General features: G+C 41.9%; 1 protein-coding gene across 22 annotated transcripts in view; it reads right to left on the bottom strand.

Moving 5' to 3' along the window:
* Window positions 1–6,721, bottom strand: part of SLMAP (sarcolemma associated protein) — a 90,265-nt gene extending 83,544 nt beyond the window's left edge. For 9 of the 22 annotated variants that reach the window (XM_058032172.1, XM_058032171.1, XM_058032170.1 and 6 more), the window contains exon 1: window positions 5,587–6,720. In XM_058032172.1, coding sequence (XP_057888155.1) covers window positions 5,587–5,784 — 198 coding nt within the window. In that variant the 5' untranslated portion in view covers window positions 5,785–6,720. Of the gene's footprint in view, window positions 1–5,586 lie in introns of all 22 variants that reach the window. The other 13 variants (XM_058032166.1, XM_058032156.1, XM_058032161.1 and 10 more) reach the window with 2 other exon arrangements.
* Between the last annotated feature and the right edge of the window lie 5,251 nt (window positions 6,722–11,972).

Here is an 11,972-nt window from a genome sequence, read left to right on the forward strand (position 1 = left end):
CACATTAAGAAAAATGAAAATATAAAGCCACATCAAAGTATTTCTCCAGTGCCATGTAAATAGGCCTGCAGAGGATCACTGGATTGCCCAACTAACATATAAAAAAGTAAAAATCAAAAACAACAATATTATAAAAATGTAGGGAAGCAAGGTTTTGCATTTATAAGCCTGGGACCAGGAGCAAACCCAAACCACCCCATAAGAGATCTAAGGAAAACATATTTACTGGCCTTCATTCCAGCTAAGTAACCTGATTCATTTGAGGTTTGTAAAAATTCATCGCAAATACAAAAGGGATTTTTGTTTGTTTTTAAAGCCTAATCAATGTGTTGGTGTTCCTGGCTCAGGATAGATGCAGCATGACTGCAATGGATCAGCTCCAAGAATTACAGTATTAACTCTGCAGCAGTGGCTCTAGATGGTATCTCTGCAGGGAAATCCTTGTCAGCACTGCCTCACCTCTACTATAAATGGCTGCCTGCACTCCTACACCAGCTCCTAAAACCATGGGGCTGAACTTGGTCAAAAGCAAGAGCTCCCTACCCCATACTATTGTCATGATCATATCAGTATAAAATTGGATGGTTCATTCAGGGTGAAAAGCACTTACATAAAAATATTACCAGGTGTATGTGAGGGCTGCCTGCCATCACCCTCTTAGCAGAAGCACCTAAGCACTGGAGTTTCACCTTAGTGCATTACAGCAAATCCCAGCTCAATCCCCCAGGGCTCTTGGAACAAATATTCAATGTTTTGAAGACACTCTCCACTGCAGACTGTAAGCATACAGCAACATCAGGAGTACTGAAAAATAAAACATCTGTTCATCTCTCGGACAACAATCCTAACAGAAAGTCAAAAAGATATAGAGGAAATTAGAGGAAAAAACAAATAACAGACACAATATCTACCAAAATAAGTGCTATTGATAGATGGGAAACTAAACACACTTTACACACATCAGCACTAAACAGGCCAGAGTATCACACAGCATTCTCTACTGGAAGCAGCAGGAAACAAAAACTTCCCACCAAAACCCTGCAATTCCAAATACCATTTTTCATATCCCACTTCGTTTTTTAAGACAAATTTACTAAAAAATACTTCTGAACAAACAGAACATCCAAAGGAAATGTTCTGTGCTTTCCTGAATTATGCCAAGTTCACAATATCCACAAAACATTTTATGTAATGTTAAGTGAGTAACATATTTCCTCTTTACTAATTTTGTTTGCTTTCTTTCATATCAATTTACTTTAGTCCCTAGTACAGTACAGCAAACGAAGATTATCTAATCTCAGCTCCTGTTAGTCAATGTATTTCTTGCATTATGGTCCAAAATGAATTGCAGAATGCTAGACAGGGTCCAATAAGCTGCAAGGGGTTCTTCCTTTCCCAGGGCAGCCCCGTGTTCGTGCTGAGGCTCACTGAGCACAGCCAGGTCTGTGTTGGGGACAGCCCTGCCCTTGGGCAGATCAACCCAGCCCCAACAGCAACACTGCCAGGCTTGGTGTCACCCCAAACACACCAGGGGAAACTGCACTGTGTCCTTCAGATCTCCTTCACCTGGCTGTGCCTCTGGGCTGGCTGGTTTGAGTTGTTGGGGTTTGGTATGATTGGCTGGGTTTGGGTTTTCTTCTTGGTTTTTTTTTTTGGGAGGGGGGTAATCTATTTTGTGTTTGTTTTTTTGGTTTTTTTTAAGTATTTTGCAGTATTTTTATCTCACATATTTAATTCTAGAAGCCATAATGCACAGCTCTAACAAATTTCATTTACTATTATGGGGACTATGGATTTCAATATACTCCTCAGCATTTTCACCACCAAGATATGAACGTGCTCAATTCAATTGACATCCACTCTGAATTAAATTAAAACAATAGCATTAGCTACCATTAACACATCAACTTGTGCCTACACTTTTTTCCAGTTATTAAAAATGACCAGTTCTTTGGGGGGCTTTTTATCTAAGAAAATACTTTATTTTTCACAGTTTCTCAGAGCCTTTGGTAAACTGTGGCAATGAATTCCCTATAAGAGGTGCTCATAATAGCAACTCACAACAACATCAGGGACTGAATAATTCCAGATTTTGAAAGCCTGGATATCTGTTTGGAAGCTTCAGGTTTCTACTAAAAGCTTCTACGTCTGTCAGAAGCATTTCAGCCTGGAAGTCACATACAAATTCTCAAAGGTCTTCCACTTGCTTATTTTTAGAAATGAAAACAAAACCAAAAAAAACAAGTTTAAGATTATTTCAGTTGCACTATTTTAAAGGGTTTCTTCTCATATGCAATGATTTGAGCTGAAAACATTTAGATTTTCTGAAGTATAGCCCACTTTTTCTTTTGCTTTGATTCACACTTTTTGGAACACTCCATGCTTAGCACAGCATCTACTTCCTACGTATCTAGTGAGTCACTTTTTCAGGCACCTCTAAAAAAACCCAGATTCATTAACTTGCAATTACTAAAAAAAAATAAAACCAAAATGAATTCCAATTATAATATTCTAATGTTATCACTTCAAGAAAAATCCACTAGTTAACTAGGAGTCATTATGCTGTATCTACAAACACAGGAAAGAAGAGGCATTGCACCAGTTATCTTCAAAAATATTACTATGTACAGAAAAACTCTAAGTACAGATAATCCCACCACCACCTCCTTCCACCTTTATCATACACATATTTAGGCTCACATACTATGTTTAAAATATTTTAAAAAGCACATGCAGATTTAAGTACCTTCTTTTGACTGCTACATATTGGTGATCTTGAAAACTCGTTCTATTTTCAACCTTAATAATGCTGTTGTTACATACACATTATCTCCCTGGGCAAATAACTTTTTCCATGCATAATTAAAGTGCCTTAATACAAAATAAACATCCACAACTTTCAACTGTAAGTAACATGTTATCTTCAGCTTGGTCTACTTATGCAACATACTTCAGCTTATACCTTCCTCTGCCTTAGGAAAAAAATTATGTACTACTTTCCTTGTACAAGTAAGTTACAGCTTACTAATGCTCCCTCTCTTCAGGTTCTACCCTTATTTACAGATAATACTGACAAAATTATTTATGGACTATGTAGTAAACAGGATCACTCACATGATTCACTAAACAAAACTCCAAGCCCTCATGGAAGAATTAAAAAAAAAAAAAAAAAAAAAAAAAAAAAAAAAAAAAAAAAAAGAGTAATTAAGTATAACTAAAAGGCAGCTCAAGAGGCAACAGAGGCTGGACTGAATGACTGCTGGTAGTGCCTGAAACTGGTAGGTATTGCCAAAGTCCACAACTTATGAAACTGTAGTCCCAGATCATTAACAACCTATTTTGAAATAGCTGAGAGTTTTTCTCATTACTAAATTGACATTTGAAGGTCTTTTACCTTTCGAAAAATCCAGAATTGATGAATGTCCTATATATAAGGTTCTAAGAAATGTTTACAAATACTCTGACAAAGAGAATTTGTGGGGGTTTAAATATAGGTCATTGATAGGATAATGACAATTTCCTAAATGAGATGTGCTTATTAGCAGTTATGTAAACAATGATAATAGATGTTGCTGCACATAAATGTTCTGGCCTGTTTTTCTTTGCATTTTGAAAACACCACAGAATTTTTTAAAGTAGTTCTTGTGATTCAAGATCAGGCCTGTATTTATCAGTATTCTACCTGCCTTTTCACAACAGCATTTGATTATCTCTAATGGTGCATTTCCCCCATCCCACCATCTCACAATTTACCATTCCGATACTCAACCAGATCAAAAACCAGTCCATACATCCAACAAACAAGCACAAAATCTGAAATTCTCCTCACTGCTATACCTCTGCTTTAAACCTTTCACAACACCACACAGAACACGCAGTAGGAGTGGATTCCAGGGCATGATCACAAACCCATTCTTTAGCTGTTTACTATGGCTACAGATTCCCACCTTGGCAATTTTCACCAGACCTCTGTCAAATCTTCAAATGATGTTATCTCAAGAACTCTCAAATACAATCCTTTTAATTACTACTACTAAGTTGCTATTTTTAAACAGAAAAATGAGTAAGCATACAAATTTTTTACCTATATTAGAGAAGACAAAGCTAACTGAAATTTAGAAACAAACAAAAATCCTCATAGGTGATCATTTTTGAAGCTTGTCTATCAGTTAGACTTGCTTAACACTCAGTGCTTTCTCAAATTAACCATCTCGAAATTGACAGATCATATTTATAACCATAACAGAGCTCATGGCGGTCTTACAGTCTTAGCAAGTCATAAGAAATGTTGATTAAAAGCTATAGGCATAATGCTTTCTAATTTAAAAACAGCACAATGAATTGGAACATTTCACTTTGTTGAATCAAACAAGAAAGGTTAAAGATTACACTGAAAGTATTTCAAGCACTTAAGTTTTCCAGAATCCAAGAACACATATCACATACACAATAGAGCCAAAGCAAGATGTTTAATGAAACGTTTAATACAGATAGCAGTTTGCACAATTACCTGCAGGTAACTTGAAAGCCATAATCCAGCCTTAAGAAATTAAATGCTTGTCTTGTCCCATCATGTCCAAGTATTGCATAATACAGGATAGTTAACAATGGAAGGTTTAAGAACTTTGACTGCGTTGTGCTGCTCCTCATGCTGTGTCATACTACTGAAAAAATCTGCATGAGTTACAGACCATATTATTCTTAAAATCCAGAGCTACACTGACTGCATTTCATAGAAGGACTTGGTGTAAAGCTAAAAATCAGCTGACTTAGAACACGTTAAGTTCCAGAGCATAACATCAATATAGTTCGAAAAAGAATACAGTGCTCAGCAACTGCAGTCTGCCCTTTGTTAATTTTTCGCTGGATATTTAAAATTAACTTGACAGTCATTAAGTAAAACAACTTTACTTGTCCCAGTTCAATCCCTAGTGGACAAAAGATGCACTACAGGACCCCTCAATTTTGCTTAACAAGACTGCCAGACTTGAGAGAGGAACAGTTAAGAACACAGGACGTATTTTAAAACCATTTTCACTAACAATAAGACTATATCATGAATGCCACCCATTACACTCCTGTTGCCAGTAATAAACCTCCTATCAGAACCAAACAAAATACTCCACAAAATTTCAAAAGGACAAGTAGGAAGAGTGCCAGACAAGAACAGTATCTTTTTAAAATCCATTTTTCAACGCTCCTCACAATCAGTTTTCACACACCAATAAAACGGTAATTTCTCTGCATTTGAAAAAAATACTATGACACCACTATAACGATACAATGTGCCTTCACATTCACACCTCGTCTCACCTCTAAATCACCTATTTCCAGTCATAAATATGACACATGCAGGCCTTTCAACTAAACCTTTTCAACTGTTAGTTTCATACACTTTTCATAATATTCAAGGTTTCTGCTTAGCAAGAAATTACCAACTTACCTGGAAAGTTATCGCTTTAAAACAAATCTTACTCCTGCCCTATGCAACCACATTTTTGACAGCAAAACCAAAATGATCCACAACCTACAGGGACTTGCTGAAACAAAATGTGCAGTCTCAGTGTTTTCACATGGACATCTTACCTTGCCTGTCTTGTGATCGAACCAGACCAGAGCATGGTTCCTGGAGAGCACCTTGCAGTCAAAGGTGGCATTGTTCTGGGCTGGCCGGCAGCGAGCCACCGAGCGGCCGATCTTGACAGGCTCGTCCAGGTAGACATGACGCTCCTGAAACGGGTGGGAGTTCGGGCGGCAAGTGAAGATGGCCAAGGCTGAAGGCATCGAGGACAGATTGTGGTTGCCACACCAACCAGAGATGAAGAGAGCCTCTTCTGATGCAGACTGTCCTCCGCAATTTTAAAAACACCTCCACAGCAACTTTATATTAAAGCAGGACAAATATTATCATATGAGAGGCCTAACAACTCATTGTTTCAGTGTGTAAACTAATTCTGGCAATAATCCAGTGAAAAAGTCCCATTATGTCTTTTAATAATATCAGCAGTGGCCCAAAAAAAGTCTAAAACGTACAACTTTCAATCCATCCTCGTCTGGAAGAATAGGAAAAAGCATCTGATTCCTTCTGAGAGAAGCAAAGGCCCCGTGAAAGAAGGATACAATGTCTTAAATCCAAGTAGATGAGTCATACAAGTACTTTTGTTTGTAACCTCAACTGCCTTCTTCCCCCCTCCTTCCGTAAACAACACTGACCAAAAGTCTGACCAATGCAACATGGAAGCAAGGAAAGGTTTAGGGAAGCGGGATGAAGGAGAAAGATTAGCGTCCTCTCACACACGGCACAGATCAGGAACTGGAAGGCGAATACAAAGCCCTCGTTTCACAACAGGGACCTAATGGTTCACCCAGCAATCCGCATTTCATCATCTTCGTGTGATAAACCCCAGCAGAATAGGTGGTCCTCGATACAGGATGGAGTGCGAGAGCTACACTGTTTTTCTCCCTTACACCAGATAAAGCTGAACTGCTCTACAGCCTCTGGGAGCCGCTCAGATAAGGAACTTGATAAGGCATGGAGAGGCTCCCAACTCGCCTTCTCCCGGGGACAAACCAGCGCGTGGGAAGGGTTCTGGGGGCCGGCCTGCGAGGTGCCCTGACAGGTCGCTCCCCGGCGGCGGCTCCGGCCGGTGGTGGGGTCGTTGTGCGTCCCTCGGCGGCGGCTCCGCAGGGCCGGGCAGCGGGGGCTGCCCCGGGAAGTGCTCGCCCGGAGCCCCCGGCGCGGGGCGCGGCGGCGGCGGCTCCGCTCAGCCCCTCCGCAGGTGACTGCGCATGAGGCGGGCCCGCTGCGCACCCCCGCGCTCTCCGCCCGCCCAGTGCGGCTCCGCTGCCCCGGCGGCGGGAGAGGCCTGGCTGCCGGGCCCGGGCGCTCCCCCTCGGTCGCTCTGCCGCTCAGGAGGCCACCGGCCGCGGGAAGTTTCCTCCAACCTGCGGGGCCCAAAACAAACCGGGTCAGGCGCCTCCCTCGGCGCGTCCCCCCGCGTCTCCTCGGCCCCGCGGGCGGCACGGGACGCGCCCCGCTCCCCCCTTACCTTGCGCGCAGCCGCCGCCATAGCGCCTGGAGCCCTTCCCGGTGTGGCCGCGGCGGCGGGGCCGGGGCGGGGCGGGGCCGGGGGCGGGCAGCGTGCGCACCGGCTGCCCTCGCGCATGCGCCTTGCGCCCGGTGAGGCTGCGACACGGGCGGGTCACGCCCCGCTCCGGGCGCGCGGGAGGGGGCGGCGGGCTAGGCCGGGAGGGGACAGGGATGAGGGGACAGGGGTGAGGGGACAGGGGTGAATGGACAGGGTCGGTGTTCACCCGGAGGAGCACGGCTGGGACGTGCTAGCACGGGGCCGGTCGCTGAGGTGAGTGAGCCCCGGCCCCGCGCCGTCGCTTTGCCCTCGCTGTTCTCAGCTCTGGGAGGGAGGGGGCGAGCGGGGCCCGTCAGCCCTTATACATAATGGGGAGGGAATGGCCCGAAGTTGTGTCAGGGAGGGTTATGTCGGATTTTAGGAGAAGGCTTTTCACGCACAGCGTGGTCGAGCACTGGAATAGGCTCCCCAGAGACGTGGTCATGGCCCCAAGACTGCCAAGTTCACAAACCTTTGGACAGCGTTCTCAGGCACACGGTGGGGTTCTTGGGGCACCTTGTGCAGGGCCAGGAGTTGGACTCGATGATCTGATTCCAACTCAGAATATTTTGTGACTCTGTGAAAGGGTGGAGCTCAGAGGAGGAGCTGGGGTGACACGTTCTCAGCAGAGCTTGCATGTGAAACTGCAGGAGTCTCCTGAACACGCTGCTGCTTTCCCTGTGCGTGTCTGGTCGTTTCATGATCCAAGTTTACAACGTGGGGAGCCGTGGTGTGGTGTGGTGTGTCCTGGGGCCGGAGCAATGCTGGCCGTGTTTGCCATGTCTTGTTGCAGGTTGGCAGCTGGAGCAGGGGGACTCGTGGAGCAGTGGCTGCAGGGACAGGACTGAGGTGGGGACACTGCTATGTCTTCCTTCAGTACGCCGTGGAACATCACCCAATGTCATATTTATGCCTGTTTGCTAGAAACCAAGGAAAGGTCACCTGCCAAGGTCATCTGGTGCCGAACGAGTCTCTCCAGTCCAAATACATTTTTAATACCGTCATTCCCTGTAAAGCAAACAAGTAGGAATTGTTGATGTAAGATAGATGTTGGGGTCATGCCAGCACTATAATTACCCAGTGACAGGGTGTTAGGATTAGGGATATGGGAGATGGCAGAAAGAGCTGGCAGCCGTGGAGGACAGGAGTGCAGCTGGGCCAGGCACTTCAGCAGTGGATGAGGGGAAAAGCAGAGATCGAGGTAAGGCAGTGCAGTGTATGACACAAAGCATGATTGGTATGTTCTTAGTTGTAGCACAGTAAAATCTCAGGGCTGTCTTCATTTTTTTTCCCTTTCTTTTTGACTGCACTGTGATTTGGGAACGGAGGTTGATTCGTAACAGACTAGTTTTTTTCCAACAATCCAGTGAGAAAACGATGGCAAAACTAGGCTGTAGCATCTGTGTTGGAAACAGAGAAATGAAATCCAAGATTAAAGTCTGATTTTGTGAAGACAAAAACAAACAACTGATAGGTGGAATGTTTAGAAGTGTTTATCCGTAGTTTTAATTCTCCTGACAGGGAAAAAAAATCTGGCACGTCACTTCATGGCTTTCATCAGCTTATGAGATTGTACTACTGTGATAAATATAATCATAATTTGCTCTTACTAATTATTTTAATGAGTGGAAATTCTGTGTGGCTGTTGCTTACAGCACACAAAGTGCCATAACTAATCAAAGGGAGAAGGAAAGGTATAAAAAGAAGATGGAGAAAGTGAGAATAAATTTAGGTCCATTAGGAGTTACATTTGAGGGAATGAGTTGCAAAAGTAGAAATAATTGAGAGCACTTTGGAATTGCAAAGTGTAAAAAGTGGAGACGAAGGGTACTACAGGTGTTGGAATGAAAATAATGTTTCTGAGAACACTTTTAATATTTTTGTGTGCATGTTTAATGGAGAAAGGAGACTGGAAGTAAAATTAGAGATGAAAAAGATCCATTACCATCTATAGGGCCTAAGAGAATCAGGTAAAATAATAAACTGAGCAGTGGATACATTTCTGTGATGTTCTAAATATTTATAATAACATAATAATATAATGTAATATAACTGTGTCATTTAAACTGTAAGCCACTGGCATATTATGTTTTCCTGAACCCTCCTTCATCCCCTGGAGAAATCCCACTGGGGCAGTCTCACGCAGTGCTGTGAGAGAAGTAGCTGGCAATGGTCAGTGCCTTTCTGGTTCTCTTGGCACTGCCAGATGGCTCATGCAACAGCTGAGCTGTACCCACTGCTCATCTGGGACATTCATCTGACCCTTCCTTCTCTGCATGAGTGCCAGCTCTCAGTGGAGCTGCGTGGGTGTAGTTATCCCTCAGGCTTTTCAGCTCCTATTTCAAATTGCCTGATGAGTTCAGAAGTTATCAGGGGCAGAGTCAAAGGCTAAGATGAAACTACAGAAAGCAGTTGCATTCTGAAATGAGGATGCAATTATTGTATGGGTATTTTATGAGGTGTCTGCTGCTTACCAGCAAGTGTCCATCCCAGAACTGTGGAAAGCAGCAGGTGGGTGAGGAGTTGGTGTGAAGTGCTTGGCTGCTGTGCTCGGAGGAGGAGGAGAAAGGGGAGGAGGAGGAGGGAAGTGTCAGCTCCTGCTTCGTTTCTGCGAACGCTGTCATACAGTGAAGCGGGCGAGCACCTCGCAGCCATGTTAGGTAAGGGCAGCCGGAGCCAACTGTGTCCCTCCTTTTTCTGGGCAGGAAGTCCATGAAAATGTTATGCTAGCCATCATAGCTGAGGGCAGAAAGAGCGCGTTCCAAAGCCATCTTGGATAAGGGAAAGGGAGCTCTTCAGGGGACTTGCACTGTCACAATTATCCCCTACAGAGCTTGTGTCCCTTTCAGGAGGATGAAATGCAGCTGAGATAGTTCATGTGCATACCTGAAAACCATCAAGATTTTGTCTTCCAAAACATTCTGAACCAAGCTGTCAAAAGTAAGGAAATGTTTCAGAGAAGTTTTCTCCAGTGTTAAAAAAATTGGTTCTAATTATCACCCCAGATTTAGTGAAGGGGTTACACATTTTTATTTTAGTGCTATTATTGTTCTTTAGTTTCAGACTTATTTTCTGTGTGTGATCTTTTAACTCTCTGACTGGTTATGTAAAGAACAATTGCATTATCTCTTGGCATTAATTTTGAAAGAATAAGCAAGTTTAATCCTCTTTTGTCAGGTAGGTTCTCCATTTGTTCAATTTTCTTTCAGATCCTTCCCTGCTCCTATTTCTGGTTTGCATTAAAAAAAGGATACTTGTATCCAGTATACAAATTAGTGTCTTACCAACATAACATCTACATTAATGTAATATATGTAGTGAGCAGATACTGAATGTACTATTCAATTTAGATTATGTAATAAAAATGAGTGTTTTATACAATGATTTAAAATCTATTATTTTTATGTGCTATATATCCTATTTATATATTTATGTATGAATATATATATAATAAATATAATTAATATATGTTTATCCTGTTTATATATACAACGTACATTTCACAGTATGTTGATAATATATGTATTTGGTTGATAATACATGTATTTGGTATATATACATAAGTACAATGTAACATGCATACCATTAATACATGTTATGCTAATATATAGCTAATTTTACATGCAGTGTTTTTTCATTTCAAATTAAATCAGGCAAGTTGAAATATCTGGCATTTTCACTGCTTTATCATTTTAGCAGACCATAGTCATCATGTGACCAGCTCTTATTTTCTTTTCTATTAATATATCAATTTAACAGTCAGTATTAATATTGACTTTTTTAAATGTTTGATGTTTTCTGTGGCTGTTTGAAAAATGGAAAAGATGCCTTAAAAATAATTATGACTTTTTTTGTGTGTGTGTGTTTATTTGTTTTAACTGAATGTATTTATTAGACCAAATATAATTTTCAAATACAAATAAAATACTGCTTTAAACTGAAATCTCGAGGCGGGGGATGGAGTGGAAGATGAGATGAGCAGATGATGTTTATGCAGCTCTTTGGTGTTTCTCAGTGGATGTGAGCAGTCTGCACAGTCACTCCCTGCTGAAGCTGATGGAGCCTGGCCAGCCAGCAGCCAACACAGCATTTGCTGCTACCTGATAGAAACCATCCTGCTGAGAGATCGCAGCTGTAGGAGCGAGATAGAGCATGGGAGAAAGCAAGGCAGGCTCAACCACTGAGCAGTTGTGATCTTTAGAACCCAGCTGTCCCACATAGGCCTTTTCTCATTTTTATTCCAGCAACTGACATCAAGGGCAAGCTTTTTCTAGCAGTGTCTCTTGTCCAAACCCTTCCAGATATTAACAGATGGCTGTATTTCTGCAAAACAAGGCAGAGTTCCTGGAGATTTATAAGGGCATATTTCATATGCAGAGCCCTAGTGTTTTATGAGGCTTTATTGCAAGTTGTAGCAAAATGCTCTCAGTTAGTTGGTCCCCAGCACTGAAGTCTGTTTTTTGTCCTGCATTGATGCTTCTTGAAGAGGAAACTCAGATGTTTCTAAATGTTACAGTACATGCAGAAATATTTTTCTTTCTCAACTGAAGGAGATAATCACATTTTATCAAAACTAAAATGTATTTAAAATTGCTAAGTAAAAATCTTTCTGAATAACTGTTTATTTGGAATATCTCCAGTAGGTAAGAATTCTTTCTTCTGTACCTTTTTTATCAGGGATCACGTGTCTATTCTCTTAACTTTCTCCTGCAAAAGATTATTTGTTAAGCATCCAGTGGAATGAATTTACTGTTTAATAAAATATATCACTCTTACTAAGTACTTTATTCTTATTATTTCACATAGATACACTTTTTTATTCACATGGAAATTTAAGAAGGGGCC

Source organism: Melospiza georgiana, chromosome 11, assembly GCF_028018845.1.
Source record: "Melospiza georgiana isolate bMelGeo1 chromosome 11, bMelGeo1.pri, whole genome shotgun sequence".
Taxonomy (NCBI): domain Eukaryota; kingdom Metazoa; phylum Chordata; class Aves; order Passeriformes; family Passerellidae; genus Melospiza; species Melospiza georgiana.